At 44.7% G+C, this 24,608-nt stretch overlaps 1 protein-coding gene across 1 annotated transcript in view; it reads left to right on the top strand.

Moving 5' to 3' along the window:
- Positions 1 to 566: 566 nt before the first annotated feature.
- Positions 567 to 24,608, top strand: part of NCKAP1 (NCK associated protein 1) — a 906,912-nt gene continuing 882,870 nt past the window's right edge. Inside the window, exon 1 of the mRNA XM_069225777.1 lies at positions 567 to 965. Coding sequence (XP_069081878.1) covers positions 858 to 965 — 108 coding nt within the window. The 5' untranslated portion in view covers positions 567 to 857. The remainder of the gene's footprint in view (positions 966 to 24,608) is intronic.

The following is a 24,608-nucleotide window of genomic DNA, read 5'->3' as shown; positions in this document are numbered from 1 at the left end:
GGATTTATCAAGAGTATGTGCACTTTGTGACTACAAAACTCTCTTGGCCTCCTGCAACTTTCCTATAAAACATGCAATATGTGGGAGCACAAGCGTCGCAATTCCTACAACTAGAACAGCGAACCTGGTAAACTGTAAACAGAGGGAGAACAGAAACGACCCGCAGAACAAGATGTATATTTGAGTGCTGCGGCCATTATTGAACGGGAACACTGATTCCTAATCCCGGCTCGCCCAGATTGGGAGCCGTAGGGGAAGTTCCGGAAAACATATTAGATGGCAGATAGTGGGTCCGGACGAGAAGCGAGCTGGCACGCAGGCGGTCAATATCAATCACAATTCGTGTTTAATAAAATAAAAAGTAAAACGTCTTGCCAAATTATAAATATTTATAAATAGGAGTTTCCAAAAAAAAACACACAAATTCTTGTGCAGAAATGCGAGGAGTTTTAATTATAAAATGGTGTTCCCTGGACCACGGCCGGCCAGTCCTCTTTCTGTGCTGATGATCGCTACTCCAGCGTCGGCCTGGGATGGGAGTACACCGGGATTGGGAGCGGAGCTCTGGCAGGGAGGAGGAGGCTGGCCAAGGGAAGAGACCCGCCGCAGGAAGGACGGAAGAGGGGCGACGTCGAGAGAGGGAGCGGGCGGCCCAGGCCCCCTGCGGTCTGCTCTAGGACTGTGGGCGGCGGCTGTAGTCAGAGCCTTTGGGGCGGCTCCAGATTTCATCGCTGTCTGAGCTCTGAAGCCGGCATAAGCCCGAGGCTGAGGGCAGCTGCGGGCCGGGTGTGCGGAGTTGCGGGTCGTCCTCTCCCTGTCATTAGAAGGTAGCGGCAGCTGCCGATCTCTGGGGAAACATGTCGCGCCCCGCCGTGCAGCCGAGTCAGCAGAAGCTGGCCGAGAAACTCACCATTCTCAATGACCGAGGCATCGGGATGCAGACCCGACTTTACAACATCAAGAAGGTGAGGCGGGGTCCTGTGGAACTCTGACAACACTGCTCGGGGAGTTTGGAAGGGGCAGTGGTGGGCGTTACCAGCCCAGGTTCAGCCTCATCTCTGTATTTCTAGTTTCTAATTGTCGTGTCTCGCTTCATAATTGTACGCTTACCTCTTGCACCCTAAAGGTTTCGGAAAGCAAATCAGGGCAGAGGAAATGGTAATCAAAATTCTTATTCAGAAAGGTTTACCCCCACGACTGCGTAAGAGAAGAACTAATTTTGCTTCCTATTTGTCCCTTTTCCCTGAAGAATCCTCTTCGTATGACCCCATTTCTAGTGCTTTATACACGTTTCAGTCGTTGCCACTTTAGGGAAACGTTCTGAGAACTTGAGGCGAAAGTGAGCATCATTATCCTGGCCACTCCTTACCCACGCCCCGAGAGTGTTTATCACTTTGGTCCTTGCACGCTGCACACCCGCCCCTTCAGGTGAGGTGTCCTCTGTATGGCTTACCGGGCCTTAAGATGTACAAGTCCCTACACGTCGTACACCTCTTTTGAACCATTTCGCACCACACCCAGCTGCTGCTGCTGCCAGAGTTGTACAGATTATCCATTGACTGAAGCAGTGAGTAAGCAGTCGATGAAAACTATGCGCCACCGTGCTTTTAAATGAAGTACTCAAGTACAGAGTGTTTGACTGCTTTCTGGATCCCGACCTGTAAAGTTTCTCGATGTTACGTACGTTATATGAACAAAAGATGAAGAGGCACCTGTAGACACATAAACCAGTCCAGGACAGCGCCCCATATATGCTCTCTGAATGGTACAAAATGAGGGGGATCACAAAGACTTTAAAAAAAAAGGCGCATTCACAGAGCGGAGTAAACGAGATAAATTCACAGTGTAAAAACATATCTTTTATATTGTTGCAGCACACACTTAGCTGGGTTGCAACAAAGCACTGTATATTATGAGGAGTGATGGAAGCCTAAGCAAGAATGGATACATCAAGTGAGGGTTTAATTCTTTGAATTACACACAGTTACATTCAATTATGGCATCATTCGAGATTAAGTGATTTGCCCAGAAATGCACAATTGTAGGTCAACTGCAAAGCCGGGTTCAAAACCAGGTCCCCTTGTTGATTAAGTCACTACTCCACATCTTCCTTAGTTGTATAATAAAACATTCAAAAAAGGTTAAGAGTTGAAAATGCTCCCAAAGTTTACCTTCACCAATCCTTGTGAACACTTAGATTATTTTGATGTTTCCTGTAGGCGTTATGCTCAATTCCTTGTGATGTCTAGTTAGTAGACTGAATGTAAATTTTTGTGGTATGTAAGTAATACAGAGGGATTATACCTTAATTACTTGTCTCTTTTAATGTTCAAGTTTATAAATGTGCATATGCACTATACATCAAAGTATAACATGATATACAACATAAATATTTACGTAGTTTAAAAAAAATATAATGATTTATTAATAGTGATGCATCCTCTTTGTACCCATCAGGGTGGATCAGAGATCATGGTCCAGATGTTGAGTACCTTTTTTTTTTTTTTTACTGGGATATTTTCTACCATTTAAAATAATATACAGAGGGGCGATGAATCTTTTTTTGGTCTTTGGCACTACAATCCTTTGTGAAATGGCTATGCGCTTCTCTGACAGGTATAGCACCAATATTGCAAATTACAATTATGAAGCAAATTTCTGTTTGAAAGTTGCAGGTTAAATATATTTCACAAAAATACAGCTACTTGCCAAGGACAAATTTACACCCAGTCAGATTTTTTTTTTCCCAGAATGAAAAAGGGTTGGCTAAAGATGCCAACATTTAAATATGTGTATGCTGCCCCAGAAATTAATTTTGGTAAATAATGTTGTCAGCCATGTTTATGAAGGAGCCAAAGCTGTGTGACAATAAGATTCAATCTTGTTATGGTCAGCATCAATCGCACAGGACACACTGCTGCAAGATTAGAATGAGTGATATGTGGATAACCAGATGGAGACCTGGACATAGACAGATGTATGTGGGGGGCGCAGGATAGTATGAAAGTATAAACAGTGTTGAAGCCCAGGTGACTGCCTCTGGACAATGTAATAAAAGTAAAAATACACTTAAGTAAATGGGTAGGAAAAAGTAGACCCGGGCAAAAAAGCTAAGAAACAAATAACTAATATGAACAAAGGAGGCTCCATCTGCCATTGGCTCTTGATCAGGGAGGGGCCAGTGTGAGGGTGGAGGTGGTGGCCAATGGGAGATCTTGCCATTGTATGTGAAAATTCAAACTTTCAGCAGGAGCCAGAGATCGGGAAACGAAGCCTGTGAAAACGGGAGCCCAATATGGTCTGGCGATTTCTGGATTTGGCTCCAATTATTACCCTATAGAGAAATAGTGGGTCAGCGGTCTGCAGTCATTTGGGTACTACAATAACTATATTTTAGCTGCCAATGGGTATTTCTTTAACAATGCCTAGAGGTGATTTTAGGAGATGGTCTAGCACTAGGAGATATGGCCAGTTACCGAGGTACATCTTCCAAGGGTGCCAGGGGTATCCAATTTTGGTCTGCTCTGGAATGGTTTAGGGTCCAACTTACTTACTGACTGACCTAAGAGGGCTTCCCTGATATTAGAAAGTAAATGAGTTCACCTTGTTGAGTACTAAGTAGGGATCATAGAGGAAATTTGGGGGTACCAAATCAAATTTTTTTGGGATGGAGCTTGAAGTTCCAGCCCAATAGATAGGCGTGATTTTGAGAATTTCATACATACATTTTTATATCTAGCCTTGTATTGAAATGGATGTTCAATACGCATGATATAAATATTTTGAATTGCGTCAATATCAAGAAATGTTATTTATGTATCTTTAGGAAAATATGTCTAGAGAATGTTTAATTCTCAAAACCAAGTGTTGTGTCCTCATGGTACTTCATTGCTTTGGTGGGCCTTGTTGAGTGTATTCACTCAGATGTCATTCTGAGTCAACTTCGGAGAGTCCCTCACTTGTACTAACTGTTGTATCTGGAACCAAGCTTGAGCTTTAAAAAACCCTTTTCAGGCAGACATTCAAACAGTGGGAACTATCTGTACAGCGTCTCAGCAGAAGGCGCATTAACGGACATGACTAATGTGCCAGATTGAAGTTGGCTTAGCTCAGAAGAAGGCAGGGTGGGCCCCAGCTGCTGCAGCAGTAAGCTTTGGTGGATGCAGTGTTAGATGCTGTCTGAGCACAATGCCATGTAGATCTACTTGTCAGTCCATTACGTGTTCCGCTAAGAAATACCTAGGGCAAGAGGCACAGTCTGCGTTCTTTGAGGAGGAGTGTGTAAGATCAACACCCAGCAGCTCTTGAAAAGTCGCAGTGGAATATGGCAAGCCACGTTTGTCCCTACTCTGGTGCACATGTTCCGCCATAGCCAAACTGAGTTAGACTGCATTCATTAAGTAGAGAAGCACTGTGACCTTCTGCTCTCCTCTGCTGCCTTTGTATGGAGTGTTAAACTAACTGCATGACTGTTAAATTAATGGTGTGGCCTATTATTAATCAAACCATCATCCTGACGCTAATACTGCCTGACAGACTCACAGACTCACAGGTGACATCAGCGCTTGGGAAATGTCTGGCCTTCCTTCTGGGTTTAGAACAGGCAGCCAGGAGCAATTTGTTCAGAGACTGCCCTCAGGACCATCTTTTAAATGTGCCTCACCCCACTAATAAGTGCTGGTGCCACCTACAATCAAATCCCAAAACAAAATAACTGCCGACCAGACCCACATATCCCAATATCATTTTGCATGTTCTGACATTTTAGCCAGTACTTTGAATTTTTAGAAGCAAAAACACAAGTGCCCCAGAATGCAAGATGCAGTTGGTAAAAAAATATTCTGGACAGCCTGATGGACATTGAATCACTGCAGTACCATTTAAAAAAAAAAAAGAAAACTGATTTATTCCCTTTTATTGCATGTATATAGCACTTGCTTCACCTTGTCAATGGTAGTAAGCGCTATATAAATTCAATTACATACAGTTAGGGACGCTAAAATTATGCAACAAGGGAGGACCAATTTATACAGAAGGGTTGAGTAAATTTTGTGTCAAGAAAAGAAAATTACGTGGTGTAATGTGAAACACTATTTCATTATGTTGTCATTTTTCCACTTCTAATTGTCTGGGCATAAATTGCACCTGATTAGTATAGTATAAATCCCAAATAGAGCAAAAAGCAACAGCTAGTTGACCAGTCAAGATTTGCAAAGGGCCTTTCACTGCCCAATAATGTGTTGCTGCATATTTAGTAACATTTGAACAATTTGAGCTAGAAACAAATTAGATTTTTGTTAAAATCTACAGATTATGCCGCAGATGATGGATTATGTGGTGAATGCAGTAAATCTATGGTTATTTCGAAAAATGCTAGTCTCATAGTTCTAGTAACCCTGCATACAGTATCATTTGTCATCTGTACCTTCTTTGCCTGGAAGGACTCGGGTTAACAGTCGGGTTGGGAACATGGTCAGGGCCGGACTGGGAACCCAAAGCAAAGTTTGTGAGACTAGCCTCCACAGGGTACATGGTAAGTGAGCCTGACCACCAAAATGAGGCTTGTTCAAAGCCCCTGAGAACGCCTGGATAAAATTGCCAAAAATGTTGCATTTTACAACAAATTTTTCATTATACATTCGATTGTCTTCCTGTTTAAAGCATAGTAAATGATGACCTTTCAGAGCACCAGGATACAGTAATCTTTATTGGTGCTCTTCAGTGATTCCCTTACCGTCACCCTCTAATAGGGCCTCTCATCGCTCCATAGCCCCTCTCACATGTATTTATTTGTTTTATAGTGCCTCTCTTACCAGCGTAGGGTGTTGGAGTACTTTACATCACACGCACAAAGAGAGTAAATCATACATGTGTAAATCAGTGTATAGAAAATGTTACATGAGACAAAGATGACTACAAGGTGTAGGATTCACATGTTGCATTTTTTTTTTTTAAGTGTGCTTGGTCTGGGGAAGCATCAACTCAGGATTCCGAGCGTAACACAGTGGTTAGGGTTGACTTTACTAATAACAATGTATTTATAGCAAAATTAGGATAGTCGAGCACTGAGAAAAAAACATTACATTCTAACCTGTGACATGCAGTTTGCATGCAGCTCTTTGGCAGTTCATAGCTCACTGTGCTAGATTATGATTGTAAATTATGAACTGCACAGTAACAAGGGGATCTCTATGACAAAAGCAGTATCCCACTAATTTCTGCACATAAAATAGTGTTCTGTAATCTGCATAGTACACTTCTTTGCCGCAGGCACATTAACCCCCTGCGCTACATTAAATGGGGGGTTGGGGGATTGAAGCCCCTCTAACCCAATAGGCGTTGCACACCTGGAACCAGCCATATGTATTCATGAATAATCTGAAATTAAATGTCTATTTTATATGAACAGAATAAATAAGGCTTTGAACAAACACAGAAACCTTTAACATTTTTAACCTGCTTTCATCGCTCAAAAGAGTATTCTTGGAGTTGGACTGGCACAACAACACTGCAGCTCCTTGAACTCACATATTTAAAATCCAGTAAGTCCAATTAAAGAGAGCATAGAGAGTAAACACCTGTATCCTCAGATGATAACTAAGTATGACAGCATTTACCTGCCCTCCTCTTTTATTCCCCTAGTAGAAGGCAGTCTCCATACTCTGAGCAAGGTCAAGTCAGGCTCCCAACTGGACCCCTGTCTGCGTGCAGCTATGTTGTCAATTACTGAGGCAGTTACTTGGACACTACTTGAGTTACTTAATTTGTTATCCTGAATAGTTTTAAACATGTAATGTTTATTCCACTCCTAAAAAAAAATATTGTGAAAATCTATCGCCCAATCTCATTGATGCCCTATTCTTCTAAAACTATGGAGGCACACATAGCTCAATTATTGTGCAGCAACTGCAATATTCAAACTTCCTGGACCTGCTACAAGCAGGTTTCCACCTGGGTCATAGCAAAGAATCATTGATATTCTCGGCTGTTGATGATTGGAGATGGGAAAGTGATGAGGGCCAGATGACGGTACTGGTCCTTTTGGAGTTACCTTCTGCATTCAGTGTGGTTGGCTGTATGATTCTTGTAGATAACATGAGGGCGGCTGGGCTGAGAAACCCAGCCTTGAGCTGACTGACTTTGTTTCGAGAAGCTGCTCGACTTAGTCCTTTTATCTTAACTACATCATAGCTTCCATGCAGAACTTGTTCAATGTTTATATCAAGACCTTATTTAGGGTCTGTTCACTAAAGGCTGTATCTATAATTCTGCAGATGACTCAACTCCTTTTCCTTATATATGATTCAACAGCCTCCGAGAAAGAGTTACAGAACACAATAAAACTCACGTGGCACTTGATGGACAGCAGCCAATAATGCTCAGTGCTGACAAGACAGAGATGGTCGTTTTTTTTTAATAAGCAACTTTATTGATTTATATGCATAGCAACTTGTCACAGTACAGGAGAACGCAATTCGTGACATCACACTATAGTACCATTTCAGCAACTGACAATAAATATGCAAGTTAGTCATTATCGTGCAGCCCCGGCTATCCAATCCACACCTTATTGTACTTTTTCAGGCAGCCCCTTGCTTGATACACAGGCCTCTCCATTCGGGCACAGTAGTCCACCCCTAGTCTCCAGCGGGACAGCAAGGTGGGTGCATTCATCGGCCAACAAATGCCAGCATCTCTTTTTGCCATAAGTAACGCAGTACCCAGAAATGTTTGGAGTGCGCCGACTCCTTCCATCACACCCAGCAGGACCATAAGCTGCAAGGGCTCCACGACGAGACCCAACACCCTGGAGAGTTCATTGAGAATTTGTGTCCAGTATCTCAGAATACTAGGGCAGGACCATGCCACGTGGAAAAAGTCAGCTGGTGAGTGAGGACATCCATTACACTGCGAGTCAGATCGTAGCCCAGCTTGATTAAGCCTGGTAGCGGTAAGATAGACACAGTGCAAGTAATATTATTGCACTAAGCCTAACCTGGCAGAGATTGTGACAGTACGTGGTGCCGTTATCACAACCCCCCCCCCCCCCCCCCAGTCTTCATCTTCTATTGGCCTCCCAGCGAGACCGTAGGGGTTGGAGTGAAGGAGAGGCGTTCAATATAAGGGAATGGTATAGCTGTGAGATCCCTATGGCACCCAATCCCCCCATCAGTGCCTTGGCCTCCAGAGGGCTAAATTCAGGTATGGGGGGTACCTGTGGCAATGTGTAATTTTTAATGCATGTCTCAGTTGTAGAAACTTATGCAACTGTGTTTTAGAAATGCATATGTCTTCTGGAGTTCCTGAAATGATCTCATATGGGTCCCTTCCCAGACATCCCCCACCACTGTAAGGCCCATAGCATCCCATTGTGAAAGTCCCTCCAAGTTCACTACCTCCTGCAAAGTGGAGTGAACCGGCCCCACCATCCTGTCTGTGTTTGAGCTGGGCGCCATCTGTGCAGGACCTGATTTGTGAGATGGTGATTTTAATTAAGCGTGTTGATCTCTGGTCAAAAGGCCATTGGAACTGGGCAACCCCTCCAAACCATTGGCAAAATGGGGATTGTGGTAGTCACCTTTAAAATGGCAGCTCAGACAGGTGCAGTCACTACTTAATGTGCCTTCCTTTAAAATCAATTGAGAACATTTCAACACTAGAGTTCATCAACTCTGTTTGGTTCTACTGACTGTGACTACTCAGAGGCTACAGTTTATTCAGAACGAAGCAGCACCTTCCATTTTTTAAATTGCCAAGAAGCTTAAATGCGACACCTGTCCGCAAACAACTTAATTGGCTACTTATACGACACAGAGTTCAGTTTGGGTCCAGGTGTTACATTTAATAATCTGTCCCCTTGTTTCCTGAATTAGAAAATGAGGAAATATGCGCCGGCCTGCACAACTAGTTCTTTTGGACTGACCTATTTACCTGCCCCCAAATATAAGAGAGAAGAGTGAATGGACAAAGTTTATCGATGCTGACTCCCACGCTATGGAACTCCCTTCCACAACACCTGTGAATGGAAATAAACTTCCTTAGATTTAGAAAGTACTTAAAAATGTGGGTTTTTTAGACAAGCATTTAACGAATAGAGTTGTGACTCAGCAGGTTTTACTCCTGGTAACTATGTAATCTGTGGTGACTGTGTTTTACTAAGTGAATTTAATATAACATAACAGTAGTTGCGACTGCTATGATTATAAAACAAAATTATACCTTAGATATATTGAAGCAGAAGACTTGAAATCTTTACCTTGTGGAACTTTAGCTATACAATATATACAACTCAACTCCAATATGGAAATCTATCTAATTGGGGCTCTTTTCATCACCTTTTATTAAGTTTAGGCTGAATGCCTTGTCGCCAGGCTATTTTAACATTATGTCATGCAGAAATACCCACTCTTTGCGGATGTTTATGCAGTGATGATCTAGTAGATGTTTGTTTCTTGATGTTCCATTGCTATTCATGACTAAGGTCTGGGTCAAAGCTGTTCTTGAGCAAAGTAGCATGATAACTCGAAAGCAAATAAAGAATGCTAAAATACCATGTTGCACTCTAACCTGTTATATACCATGCTAGTCTCCAGAGAAAGAGTTTACATCTGTTTTATGATTTTGCAAAGATATCAAGATGGCTAAGACCTGGGATTCTCAATAAATTCACCCTCGCCACAGACCAGTGGAGAATTTGATCTTTTTTCTTTTGTAAGGTCATTTTGTTTGTATAGCGCTATTGGTACGTCACTACAGGTTACTGTGTGATATTGTTGATTTAAAATTTATGTGTAACATTATCATGGTAAGCCTTTTAATTTTAGGATGTTTGGTCGTGAATGCTGTTAGATTGGGATTTTTAACACATTCGAACATTTGCAGTGCTTTATATACATTTTAAGAGAACAGAAGATAAACAGTTATTTGAAATACCTATATATTTTTTTCCACCTGCAACTTTTTATATTTGTGTATTAACCCCTTCGCTGCCAGGCCTTTTCCCCTCAGGTGCCAGGCCTTTTTTTGGCTATTTGGGGCCGGTCGCGCTTCGGCCCTCATAACCTTTTGTCCACACAAGCTACCCATGCCAAATTTGCGTCCTTTTTATCCAACATCCTAGGGATTCTAGAGGTACCCAGACTTTGTGGGCTCCCCTGAAGGAGACCAAGCCAAAATACAGTGAAAATTTCGTTTTTTTCACAAAATTGGAAAAGGGGCTGCAGAAGAAGGCTTGTGTTCCCCCCCCCCCCTGAAAATTGCATCAACAAAGGGTTTGCGGTGCTAAAATCGCCAACTTTCAGGAACAGGCAGACTTGAATCAGAAAACCCAATTTTTCAACACAATTTTGGCATTTTACTGGGACATAGCCCATTTTTACTATTTTTTTGTGCTTTCAGCCTCCTTCCAGTTAGTGACAGACACGGGTGTGAAACCAATGCTGGATCCCAGAAAGCGAAACATTTCTGAAAAGTAGACAAAATTCTGAATTCAGCAAGGGGTAATTTGTGTAGATCCTACAAGGTTTTCTTACAGAAAATAACAGTTGAAATAAATAAAAATATTGAAATTGAGGTGAAAAAAACCAGCAATTTTTCTCCACGTTTTTTACTCTGTAACTTTTTCCTGCAATGTCAGATTTTTTAAAGCAATATACTGTTACGTCTGCTGGACTCTTCTGGTTGCGGGGATATATAGGGCTTGTAGGTTCATCAACAACCCTAGGTACCCAGAGTCTTTAAATGAGCTGCACCTTGCAATGGGTTTATATTCTAGACCGGGTATACAGCAATTCATTTGCTGAAATATAAAGAGTGAAAATTGGGCATCAAGAAAACCTTTGTATTTCCAAAATGGACACAAGATAAGGTGTTGAGAAGCAGCGGTTATTTGCACATCTCTGAATCCCGGGGTGCCCATACTAGCATGTGAATTACAGGGCATTTCTCAAATAGAGTTCTTTTTTACACAGTGTCTCACATTTCGAAGGAAAAAATGAAACGAAAGACAAGAGGCAATAACACTTGTTCTTCTATTCTGTGTTTCCCCAAGTCTCTCGATAAAAATGGTACCTCACTTGCGTGGGTAGGCCTAATGCTCGTGACAGGAAACACAACATGCACACACCACATTTTTACATTGAAATCTGACGTGTTTTTTGCAAAGTGTCTAGCTGTAGATTTTGGCCCCTAGCTCAGCCGGGAACTGGGAAATCTACCAAACCTGCGCATTTTTTTAAAAACTAGACACCTAGGGGAATCCAAGATAGGGTGACTTGTGGGGCTCTCACCAGGTTCTGCTAGACAGAATCCTTTGCAAACCTCAAAATTGGGCTCAAAAACACTTTTTTCCTCACATTTCGGTGACACAAAGTTCTGGTATCTGAAAGGAGCCACAAATTTCCTTCCACCCAGCGTTCCCCCCAAGCCTCCCGATTAAAAATGGTACCTCACTTGTGTGGGTAGGCCTAGCGCCTGCGACAGGAAATGCCCCAAAACACAACGTGGACTGATCACATTCTCCCAAAGAAAACAGACCTGATTTTTGCAAAGTGTCTAGCTGTGCATTTTGGCCTCTAGCTCAGCCGGCACCTAAGGAAACCTACTAAACCTGCGCATATTTGAAAACTAGACACCTAGGGGAATCCAAGATGGGGTGATTTTTGGGGCTCTGACTAGGTTCTGTTACACAGAATCATTTGCAAACCTCAAAATTAGGCTAAATAAGACACTTTACTCACATTTCGGTGACAGAAAGTTCTGGAATCTGAGAGGAGCTGCAAATTTCCTTCCACCCAGCGTTCCCCCAAGTCTCCCAAAAAAAATGGTACCTCACTTGTGTGGGTAGGCCTATTGCCAGCGAAAGGAAATGCCCCAAAATCTTATCTGGACAAATCAAAATGATCAAATACAAAACTACCTGTTTTTGCGGGGGTGGGGGGGGGCACCTGCGTTTTTTGGTTCTGGGCTCAGCAGCCATTTAGGGAAACCTACCAAACCCAGATATTTCTGAAAACTAGACACCCGAGGAAGTCTATTGAGGTGTGACTTGCATGGATCCGCCAATGTTTTCTTACCCAGAATCCTCAGCAAACCTCAAATGTAGCTAAAAAATCAAAATTTCACTGTGGGATCACCGCGCTGGGACACATTTCTTACCACCCAACGTTTCCCTCAGTCTCCCGGTAAAAATGATACCTCACTTGTGTAGGTGGGCCAAGTGCCTGTGACAGGGAAGACCCAAAAACATGTTGAAATTGAGGGGGAACCAAAGCGGGTCCAAAAGGGAAGTTTGGGAAAAAATAAAAAAAAATAGGCTCACAAGTGCAGCACAGTTATTATCGGTGTAGATGAAACAATGCCCCGGTGGTAGGAATTTTCGGGATTCCTGCAGATTCTGGAATGTTCCATCACAAAAATGTGGGAAAAATGAGTGATTTCCAGCAAAGTTGAAGGTTTGCAGGGCATTGTGGGTAAGAAAATGGTGTGGGTGCATGTGAAGCACTCCACACTGGAATCACCCAGATGTTTAGTTTTCAGATGTGTCTAGGTCTTGTGAATTTTTCTACATGGCAGCGTCCCAAAGTACAAAAAGTGCAGCCCTCACCATTCCAAGAGGGATGATTTTGAGAGTTAGCCAAGCTCTCATGGCCCAAATGTAAAACAAAAACCCCACATAATCAAATGTCCTCTTGCTTGCCGTGAGATAAGATGTTTTAGTGTGTGGGTGGAGATCTGAAAGACTGTTACCCCCTTCAGTTGGGGTGGGGGCATAATAACCAGGCCCATACTGGTTGGTAGCCACAATCCCACTATTTTCTATATATATATTTTTAATTAATTACCTTGCATCTAGTATGCTTTCTGCCCCCCCCCCCGCCCCTGGGGAGTGGATCCGGGGTAATTTCCCCATCTGCCCACCGGTGAGCAGAACAACTTTGGCCCCATTTATTTGGGGTAAGGATATGGCCATACCCCCACCCTCTTATTTTGGAAAAAAAATCTTCCCTGGTCTCTGGTGGGCTTTCTGCCCCCATTAGGGGCAGATGGACCTTCCAAAAATAGGCTGCTCTGCCCCCAGGGGGGGCATATATAGCCTACAGTAATGTGCCCCCTGGGGAGTGACCCTTGCCCAAGGGGCTTCCCCTCCCACCCCCCCCCCAACAAAGCACAAACATACACACACACCAATCCCTGGTGCATAAGTGGTTTCTGCTCCGCTCCCCCCCCTTCCGTGGGCAGATTGGCCTAATAGAAATAGCCTAGAAATGGCCTAAAAAATAAATAAATCCCCCCCCACCCCCTCCCCCAGAGGAGGAGCGACCCTTGCCTAAGGGGTCGCTCCCCTTGCGTGAAATAATAATTCCTGGTGCCTAGTGGTTTCTGCCCCTTTTGGGGGCAGATCGGCCTAATAAAAATAGGCCGATCTGCCCCCAAGGGGGGCAGAAATGACCTAAAATAAATTTTCCAACCCTTGCCTAAAGGGTCGCCCCCTTGTGTGAAATCCACGCAAAAAAATAAAAAATCCCTGGTGTCTAGTGGTTTCTGCCTAATGGCCTAAAGGCAATTTGCCCCCCAGGGGAGCGACCCTTGCCTGAGAGGTTGCTCCCCATCTATTAAAAAAAAAAAAAAAAAAGTAAACGTAAAAAAATATATCCCTGGTGTCTAAGGGTTTCTGCATTCATCCCCTCCCCCGCCCCCATTGGGGGGGCGGATCGGCCTAATTATAAGAGGCCGATCTGTCCCGGGGGGGGGGGCAGAAAAGGCCTAAAAATATTTTGACCCCCCGGGGAACGGCCCTTGCCCAAGGGGTTGCTCCCCACATACATAAAACAAAAAATAATCCCTGGTGTCTAGCGGTTTCTGCCCCCCTTGGGGACAGATTGGCCTAATAAAAATAGGGGGGCAGAAATGGCCTACAAATACATTTATTTATTATGCCATAAACAAAACACAAAAAAAAAAATCACTGGTGTCTAGTGGCATTTCAGTTACCTGATCGCATCGCGATCGAGCAGCAGAAATGCTGAGAGAGACATGAAAGGAGATGAAAGGCCTTTCCTCTCCTTTCATGCCTCTCTTGCCCCCTCCACGTGATTGGAGGAGAAATGCTTTTGCATTTCTTCTCCGATCCGCAGCCTCTGATGAGGTCAGGCCGCAGTCGCGCGCTGACGTCATCAGACGACACAGGGGGCTCGGCAGGGGTGGAAGGGAAAGCGATTTTCCCTTCCACTCTTGCCCAAGGGAGACGGGTGCCAGCCCCCTGGGGGGAGCTCTAACGCTTCCCCCATGGGCCCTTGTCTGGATGTAACTGTTACATCCTGGGCACCCGAGCGGTTCTGCCCAGGACGTAACCGTTACGTCCACGGCACCCGAGGGGTTAAGAACAATGTATGCTCATTAATTTTGTGTTTCAAAGAAACATTTTTATAGTGATAGTTGTGGATAAAATTAACTGGAATTCAGTGGCAGGAATAAAACCCGAAACAGTTTGTGGTCTGAAGTTTGTTAGTTAGCAGCTGTAGTTGCCTATTTATCTTCTGTGACTCCTGCAGCCTTTACATTTTCTGCAGTAGAAATCTCACAGGACGCAAATTGCTAAACAATATATTGAAACATGAAGAGTACTCTTCTCTCACTGTTTTATTGCTATTCACCTAGAAATAGAATTTTCGATGGCATGAGGTGAAAAAGCTCCGTTTAGGAGTGTCCCTTGTGATTTGCAAACTGCTTCACATAAACTTCCTTTCTGATGGATTCCTCACCTAAAGAATTTTCCCCCACGCGCCAGCATTCGCTGGAAATTTTCTTCTAACTCTGCACCTCAACGATGACGCCACAATTGCCCGACTCCCACGTGACGCGGTATGACGTCATCCAGGCAGTAAGAGGTCCTCGTCATCCAGGCAGTTCCCTTCTTTCCGTGCCTTCGAGTAACGTTTTTTTCTTCGAGGGTACCAGGGAGCTACTGTTTCACTTCGTGTGTAACAATGTCGCAGCCAAGGAAGTTTGGTTTTAAACCCAGTAGGGAGTGCGGAGGTCGAATGTCGGTCACAGACCCACATGAGAATTGTTCGTGGTGTCTGAGTTCTGACTATGAGGTCGAGGTGTGCGGTTCATGTCAGCGCATGAATCCGAAGGCCCTTAAGGAGCGGGAGGCCAAGTTGTTCCTGGCAAGATCCAAGAAGAAGGAGAAACATCATCGCGTGAGTCTTCTTCTAAGTCCTCGAGATCTCACCGGCGTCATTGAGACTCCCGACGCCGGCATGGATCATGGCGCAGGTCAAGTAAGGACCGCTCCCGCTCGAGGTCGCCATCGGCTCGGGTCGACCGACTTAGGTCAGTCCAACTGTTAACCTTCCGCCTCAGACGACTCCAGCTTCTCTGACGTCACCACTGTCGGTCTTTGAAGTTGATCCACATCAGGAGCCGAGGGCCTCTCTGGCGCAGATGGAGATGCCGGAGCCGACGCCGGCTTCGCCTCATGCACCGGCTCCAGAAAGTTATCCGGCGTTCCCTGCCCCAGGCACAGACCCGGCCGCATTTCTCAATGCGATGTTCAACATCTTTGCCACCATGGCTCCGGGAGGTGTGCATTCGGGGCCTTCGGGTCAACTGGCCTACGACATGGGTGTTCCGGCTTCATACAGACCGACGTCCTTCATGCCTTTCCTTCCTTCGGGAAGTGCTGGTTCCGTCCCGGTACCAATGGCGTCACCTAGAAGACCAGTGACCCCCGACGACGGCCCCGGCGCCGATGAGTTCGCCACAGCTTTAATCTACCTTGAAGAAGCCTATGGCGCCGATGGATCCGGCGTCTGATGAATCTGATGGTCAACACCATCGGAGGTCTTCTGCGTCGGCTGATGCCTTATCGTTGCTGGGGATTGAATCCAGGCTCCGCTCCAGGAGGTTGGCTCTGACGCTGCTAGAGGAGCAGGAGTATGAGAAGCAGCTCTTGGATGAGGGAGAGATTGTGGAGCCACTAGGAGACCTGCAAGGCTTGGACACGGCAAGTGGTTTGGACACTTCCCCAGAGTGGGACTTGGCTTCTCCGGGGGAGTACACTGAGAAGGCTGCCTCTTTTCATCTGGTGGTCCGGAAGGCGGCAGATTTTCTGGACCTTTCTCTTCCAGCTGCGTATGTCAAGACAAACCATCTCACTGAGGTTTTGCATCCATCATCCGCTGTGGCAGAGCCGCTTCTTCTGTTTAATGAGGCACTTATTGATCCAATTATGGAGGTGTGGAAGAAGCCTGTGACTTCGGCTGTGAACAGGTCGGCGGCAAGAAGGTATCTGGTGGCTCCAGGTGACCCGGCGTTCTTATCCAGATACCCGACTCTGGAGAGTTTGGTTGTGCAAGCTTCATGCTCCTCTCGTTCTGCTCTGGATCTTTTCCAGAGGTTCCCGTGGACAGGGAGTCTAAGAGAATGGACCAGTCTGCTAAGAAGGCGTTCTCTTCATGTAGCATGGCCCTCAAGTCTACGAATGCTACTTGTATTCTAGGAAGGTATATTTATGCTCTTATGGACGAGGCCAAGATGCACTCTGAATTGCCTCAGGATGTGCTTAACCTTTTGCCGGACGCTCAGGCGGCGGTGACCCAGGTTATTCAGTCTGGGCTTGACACATCAGACTCTGGCCAGGACTATGGGCACGTCCATTGCGACAAGACGACATGCTTGGCTACGGTCTTCAGGGTTCTCTCCCGATGTGCAGACTACTCTACTCGACCTGCCCTCTGGGGACAAACTATTTGGAGCAAAAGCTGACTTCTGACTTTGAGCGGTTCAAGGAGAGTAGGGCCACGGCAAGATCTTTGGGAATGCAAGCAGCCACCTCCACTTCCTTAAGATCATTTAGGAGGTATAGGGGGTTTGGGCATGGCTCTTCCTTCCTTTCGAGGGAGGTTCCAGGCAGCATGACAGCAATCTTCAGCAGCTCACCCTTATAGATCTTTCAGGGGAAGGGGTAGAGTTCGTAATAGAGGGGCCTCCCAGCAGCACTCTGCCTCTTCCGCTTCCTCCGGAGGGGTGCAGCAAGGAAAGCAGCCTTAGTCCTCCATTACTCCCTTTACACACATCTCCTGTAGGGGAGAGACTGTCTCAGTTTCTTCACATGTGGGAGTCAATAACATCGGACTCCTGGGTGACTGAAATTGTGGGGAAAGGTTATACTCTTCCCTTTCTGGAGTTTCCCCCTCCCATCCTTCCCCACCCATCCTTCTGTTCGGAAGACCATCTTCTTTTTCTACAACAGGAAGTGCTTATCCTTTTGTCGAAAGGTGCAGTGGAGTTGGTTCCAGAGCAGGAGAAGGTTCAGGGCTGCTATTCAAGATACTTCCTGATCCCCCCAAGAAGGATGGTCGGTTGAGGCCAATCCTGGACCTGAGGATTTTGAATTGGTTCCTCAAGCAGGAAAAGTTCAAGATGCTGACCCTGTCACAGGTTCTTTTGGCATTGAACGAAGGAGATTGTATGGTGTCTGTCGACTTGCAGGATGCTTACTTCCATATCCCGATCCTCAAGTCGTACAGGAAGTATCTCCGGTTTGTGGTGGGGTCGCAGCACTATCAGTTTGCGGTCCTTCCGTTTGGTCTTACTTCGGCACCTCGAGTCTTCACAAAGGTGATGGCGGTGGTTGCGGCAGAGCTCAGAAGAAGGGGGATAGCAGTATTCCCTCATCTGGACGATTGGTTGATCAGAGCCAAGTCTCTGGAGCTCCTGTGGCGTCACCTGCAGTCGACAACTCAGTTGTTGTTCGATCTGGGATTTTCAGTGAACGTGCCCAAATCTCACATGGAGCCTTCTCAGAGCCTCCTGTTCATAGGGGCAGTACTGGACACCACATTGAATCGGGCCTTTCCTCCGCTGCAGTGGATTCAGGACATTCAGGCGTTGATTCCAATGTTCAAGAATGGAGCGATTGTTCCAGTCCTCAAAGTCTTTCGTCTGCTCGTTCTGTTCGCTTCTTGCATTCTGCTGGTCACTCGTGCACGCTGGCACATGAGGGCGCTTTAGTGGTGCATCCGCAGGCAGTAGTTTCAACACAAAGGAGATCTTGAGGAATCCATAAAGATCTCCAGAGATGCTGCAGCGGATCTTCGATGGTGGGCTGCGGACGGCAACCTTTCCCAAGGAAAGCCGTTCTCGCTGCCGCCTCCGATGGCCACAGTGATAACGGATCCCTTCACTCTAGGGTGGGGTGCGCATCTGGAGGGACCTGGAGGTCAAAGGTCATTGGTCTCCAGGGGAACAGAGGCTTCACACCAATCTGTTGGAATTGCGGGCGACCCATCTGGCTCTCAAGGCCTTCCTCCCTTCCATTCGCGGTCAGTCGGTTCAAGTCCCAACGGACAACACTACCGCAATGTGGTATATAAACAAGCAGGGCGGAGTGGGGTCGTATCTTCCATGCAGGGAAGCTCTACGGCACTGGTCCTGGGTTCAGGACCATCGGATTTGCTTGGTAGCAAACCATTTGGCCGGAGTTCTGATCGTGCTGGCGGACGTTCTCAGTCGGTGTATCTCGACCGATCACGAGTGGCGTCTTCATCCAGACCTGGTCCTTTACATTTTTCAGATGTGGGGGTTTCCTCAGGTGGATCGGTTTGCCACTTGGGAGAACGCGCACTGCCCGTTGTTCTGCAGCCTCCAGTATCCGGTGCAAGGAGCTTTGGGGGACGCGTTTCAGATGTCCTGGAAGGGTCAGTTGCTTTACGCTGCCCCCCCCCCCCCCCCCAATACCCTTGATTCCTCGGGTCCTGAGGAAGATTCACCAAGACCGGGCTCAAGTCATCTTAATAGCTCCGGATTGGCCAAGAAGGGTGTGGTGTTAGACCACCTCCAACTCTCTTTGTGCCCTCCGCTCTGTCTCTCTTACAGGGCAGACCTCCTCTCGCAGTCGCAGGTTCCCACCTCCAGAGCCTGCACCTACACGGGGCGATCTGAGTGCTTTTTCTCTACCACCTGAGGTGGTGGAAGTTATATTACCGGCCAGGCGACATTCCACGAAATCTATCTGTGCAAGCAGGTGGGCTAAATTGGTAAATTGGTGTGGAGAGAGTCAAATTGATCCCTTGAGTGCCCACTTATCTGACACACTGTTGTTTGCATTATCCTTGGCACAGAGGGGTTGTGCAGTTGCCACTGTTAAGGGTTATTTATCCGCGCTGTAGGCCTTTCTGTGCCTTCCAGACCAACCCTCCTTGTTTAGGTCTCCAGTAGTTTTGAGGTTCATTAAGGGTCTCACTAACAAGTTTCCGCCCACTCCTTTCGGTATGCCACAGTAGGATTTGAACTTAGTATTGACCTTTCTTATGGGTACATTGTTTGAACTGATGCATTCTTGCCCATTGAGGCTTTTAGTTTTAAAAACTGTTTTTCTGGTTGCCATAACATCTGCTAGAAGGGTGAGTGAGCTCCAGGCTCTTAGTGTGGGACCCCCATATATTTCCTTTTACAGGGACAAAGTGGTGTTAAGGACCCAGGCGGCTTTCCTACCGAAGGTTGTTACACCCTTTCATTTAGGACAGTCCATCACACTTTCTTCCTTCTATCCTCCACCTCATCCATCTAAGGAGGAAGAGAGGCTTCACCGACTTGACCCAAGAAGAGCGTTGAGCTTCATCGCCGACAGGAAGAGGGAGTTCAGACAGGACGATCAGCTCTTCGTCGGTTACGTGGGGAAGAGGAGAGGCAAAGCTGTCCACAAGAGAACGCTTTCCAGGTGGGTCATTCTTTGCATCAAATTGTGTTATTCTTTAGCAAAGAAGGAACCTCCTGTGGGGCTACATGCCCATTCCACCAGGGCTAAGGCGGCTTCATCGTCCTTAGCTAGAGGTGTTCCTGTGGTTGACATCTGCAAGGCGGCAACTTGGGCATCCCTCCACACTTTTTCCAAGCATTATTGTTTGGACTCTGAGGTTAGGAAGGATGGCCATTTTGCACTCTCGGTGCTGCAGGATTTCTTGGTTTGACCATTCAGGCACCCACCACCGGGGGCGGTACTGCTTTGGGACTCCATTCTTTAGGTGAGGAATCCACAGGTAGTTCTATCCATCAGAAGAACAAGTTACTTACCTTCGGTAACGCCTTTTCTGATGGATACATCTACCTGTGGATTCCTCACTCATTGAATTTTTCCCCATGCGGCAGCATCCGATGGAAATTTTCTCCTAGCTTCAGCACGTTGACGAGGACGTCACAATTGCCCGACTCCCACGCGACGCTGTCTGACGTCATACAGGCAATAAGAGGTCCTCGCCGGCGTGCTGACGTCAGTTCCCTTTTTTCCGTGCCTTCGAGCGACGGTTATTCTTCGAGGGAGCAACTGTTTCTGCTGCGTAGTTACAGCTACTGTATCTATCGAAATGCCACAACGAAAGTAGGGCTTTAAGCCTTGTAGAGAGTGCGGAGGCAAGATGTCGGTGACAGACCCACATGTGGATTGCTTGTGGTGTCTGATCTCCGACCATGAAGTGAAGTGGAAAAATTTGAATCCTGTCAACGCATGAATCCTAAAGCGTTGAAGGAACGAGAAAAGGCGTTACCGAAGGTAAGTAACTTGTTCTTCTGGTGGATACATTAGCTACTTGTGGATTCCTCACGGTCCCACCCGCCTCTCCGTTGCCTGACTGGTCTTACCACGAATTCCTTGGGTGAGTACCTGTATGTTGTACATATGTATATACTGATGCAATGATTTATATATGTGTATATAGTTGTTTCTGTATATATATTTGAACAAAGAAAAAAGAGGACATGTATATATTTATGCATATATTTCGTATTGTTTATTTATATTGGTTATGTTTCATATTAGTGGAAATAAATGTTGGTATATAAGTTTGATTGATGTGCTCATATCACATCTGTAGTGTCAATGTTCTCCTGTTCGCCTCAAAGGCACGTAAAAAAGAAAAATGGTGAGAACTGACGTCTGCACGTCGACGAGGACCTCTTATTGCCTGGATGACGTCATATGGCGTCGCGTGGGAGTCGGGCAATAGTGACGTCACTGTCGACATGCAGAGCTAGAAGAAAATTTCCGTTGAATGCTGGCGCGTGGCGGAAAATTCTTTAGGTGAGGAATCCACAGATAGCCAATGTATCCACCAGAAAAGGCGTTACCGAAGGTAAGTAACTTGTTCTTCTGTGCATACTACAGACGTATCTCATGGGTTCATGTAAAATGCTTCAGTGTCGTTTGAGACCGTTAGGTGCTGTATAAATGTCCGGTATAAACACTAAAAACAACATCTCTATTAAACTTTTCCTGGTCTGTGGTTCACAGGTATTTCAGTGGTTTTTGGGAAACCCTCTTACAGACTAACATGCGTACAGTTTGAAGTGTCCATGTGCAGAGCACCAGTGGTGGATAGTTAAATGGAGGGACGCAAAAGGCAAAACAAACATTATATAAAAGAAAAAAGGTTTCACTTACCTTTCACTGCGGAAGCACATCCCTGATGTTCAGCAGCATGTCCTTAATATTGTGTTGCAGGCCCCAGACTTCAGACTTGAGTGATCAGTCCCACAGCCAACTCCTTTTTTTCCAATCCAGACGCTGCTCTCTTGCTGTATGGAAACATTAAAAAAATACATGTCATAGCACCTGCCTAATCTGACATGGGGTACATGTGTAGGGAATACAGTATCCCTAAATATGCACCTAATGATTATATGCACACTGTCTCTAGCTTCAGTGACCCAATTAAGTTACTCATGCTGTCACAAAACTCCCTGGTGGCTTGCACTATCCCTGATTGTGTTCAGAATCCGTATGCATCTTAACATTCGCATCGGGACCTTGTGGCAAGCAGTTAGTATGTTATTGACAATGAGCATTGTTTTGTTTAAAAATACTTGCACACTGAGACAGGTATTTTTTTTTTTTTTAACTGTATAACTAATATCAAATTAAGTTAGTCTTTCTTTCTTGAACAAATTAAAACATACACTTATAAAAGTAACCCTAAAACCCAATCGACTTAATTGCAAATAAACATTCAATTTTCACTGATTTTGACAGATTAAAACAGATAGAAAACAATGTCTTTATTAATGTTTGAAAGTGGAAAAATACAGAAAATTGTGCTTCTTGAGAGTGACTCTAATATATGAATTCCAGGCCAGCAGCAGAGCAGACAGCCAGCATGGCCAATTACAAAACAGGATGTGATTTCCTTAAATACATGTATGTGTTAATGTATCTATGTATATAATGCTAATATTTACCTGTGGGTGTAGTGTTTTTGGTATATTGGGCTGCTTTATTTGGTAAAACGCGACCGGTATTAAACTATGAGTGCATGTTTATTAGTTAAATATATATGGAAATGTACAATTGTATGACTCCATTCGCAAAACACAGGATAAATATGGATAAATGCCAGTAAGATGGTAAAAAATGAACATAGATTAATACAGGCGTAATTGTAAAAAATAAATATATAGAAGTACCATAAAGCAGTGAATGTTAATTACAAAGCATATTTATCAGAATCCCAGGTGAACAAAACTCTTGTCTGAACACAATTAACTATTCACAGTTGTTTGATTATTTCATCTGATTTCAAGCCCAACTCTTGTGTGTCGAACAGAGCCCCCAAACTTCCACAAATATGCGTCAATAAATTTAACAAGGCTACCTATGAACTGCCAGTATTTCTTATGAAACCTAACCAGTTTCACGCTGCCAGTCTCACAAATTCTAAACCATGATTTGAAAGTCTTTAGCTATCAGCTTTGGGTGGATGCACAGAAGGTGTGAGGATGTCTCCTCAGTCTCCTCTCAAAGCCAGCAACAAGAGTCATTTAAATCGTAATTCACTTTTCCATTTTTGCTGAAATTCTATCGTTGTGAGAAACAACTGGAATCAAATGGTTTGTCTAATTAAATGCCATCAAGGCACTGAACCTCAGTATATTTGAGAAGTGAGAATATTCTGAGGTTTTCTCTTTTCAGTTTTTAAAATAGTTTTTGAAACAGGAGAATCCCATACTACGGACTTAAATATCCAGAGCCAAAGGGCGGATGGAAGTGCAAGACAATGGTTGCATGTCTGCCTTCTGAAGAAGTAGCTGCTTTGACAGGGTTAATAGAGACATTCTTTGGATAAAAATGCAGAGCTGGCCCACTATTAAGGACGATTCATCTTTTGCACTGGGACAACTGAGAGCCTGTCTCAAGATCAGCAAAAGGGATCACAACAAATCATGGTCTCAAACGCAGCAATGTCGGTACATCAAACATGGTATCTTGGCCAAAAGGAATCAGAAATTCCCATCTGCCATTAGTGGACGTTATCAACAATACAGTAGTTGAAATTATTGGATTGTGAAGGTTAACAAAACCTACAATCATACAAGTGCAAGAAATCCATATTTTGCTGGGCGTTAATAGATTGTAAATCATTCAGTAGAAAACGTGCCACTATATGGATGTGTGAGGCAAGAAAGGTGGGCAGGTTGTAAGGCTCATCAAAATGCCCTCACAATTATTTTAGGATATTTACTGAGAACACTTTTTAAAAACTCTACATTACAACGTATTCTTCCATTTGCCCAGATTTAAGTCCAAATCTATGCAATCTTTGATTTATGAGGGCTTAACAGTCAGAGGTAAGTTGACACCCTGGCTCAGCCAGGCCATAGATGGTTGTCTAAAATGTATTTTTAACCCACCTTAGTCTTCTATCGGGGACTCAATTAAGAATTTAATTTGGGACGAAGAGTATGGTATTTACTGTTTACTCCTGTTATAAAAATTACTGTTTTCACTTAAGGCAGGTCACAGAAGGATTCTTAATATATATGTGGTATTTTGCTAGACCTAGAGGTCATCCTTCCTTCACCTGCATTTTGTAAATTTAATTATTGACTGCTTAGGAATAGAGATAATATTGTCTAATGTTTCACAGTCTTTTGTGCATCTGGCTTTTTTTTTTTTTTTCTTTCGAGCTTATTTTTATTATTAAACATGTTCGAACACCGGTATTACATTATAGTCACAAAATTTCTGTATATCAGTACATGGGATATATTCGCTGTTATAAAGATGACGCACAGTTATGTATATCTTGTTGCCAGTTAAACATTATTTAAGCGATTGAGAGGATTAAGAGTAATTACATGAATCCTAGACTGAGGCAGTCCTACTGACATTGTTCTTTGCTTCTTTCCCAATTGCCAGCGGTAGTCCTTTGTTATCTTATTTTGTTGTTATACCCAATACTTGCTTGTCCATGGGTGATCGCCCACATGCTTTTAATTAGCCAGCAAAGCGTGAATGCGTTTTAGCATTCCATTCTTCTGTTCGATATGTATCCCAGTACTGAGCAGCTATATCCCCATTTCTGTTTCGGTATGTTACAACCCCTGGTATAGTGACATAGATCATTGCCTGGTACTGATTAAAGTTATATTAAGCAACCCTCTCCCCCTTACACTCCAAGCCTGCTTTTTCCTGATCTGTGCTCCTTTCTGAATAATGGCAATAACTGCTGTTTTGCGAGGGGGGGGTGGGCAATAATGGGGGCAGACCCCCCCCTGTCTAAAACTTAGAATAGTATCACAGCTCAGTTTGGCTGGTTGGTGCCTGTGCCCTC

This window comes from Pleurodeles waltl, chromosome 3_1, assembly GCF_031143425.1.
Source record: "Pleurodeles waltl isolate 20211129_DDA chromosome 3_1, aPleWal1.hap1.20221129, whole genome shotgun sequence".
NCBI lineage: Eukaryota > Metazoa > Chordata > Amphibia > Caudata > Salamandridae > Pleurodeles > Pleurodeles waltl.
Note: the sequence above shows the minus strand (reverse complement) of the source record. Positions and strands in the feature narration are given on the sequence as shown.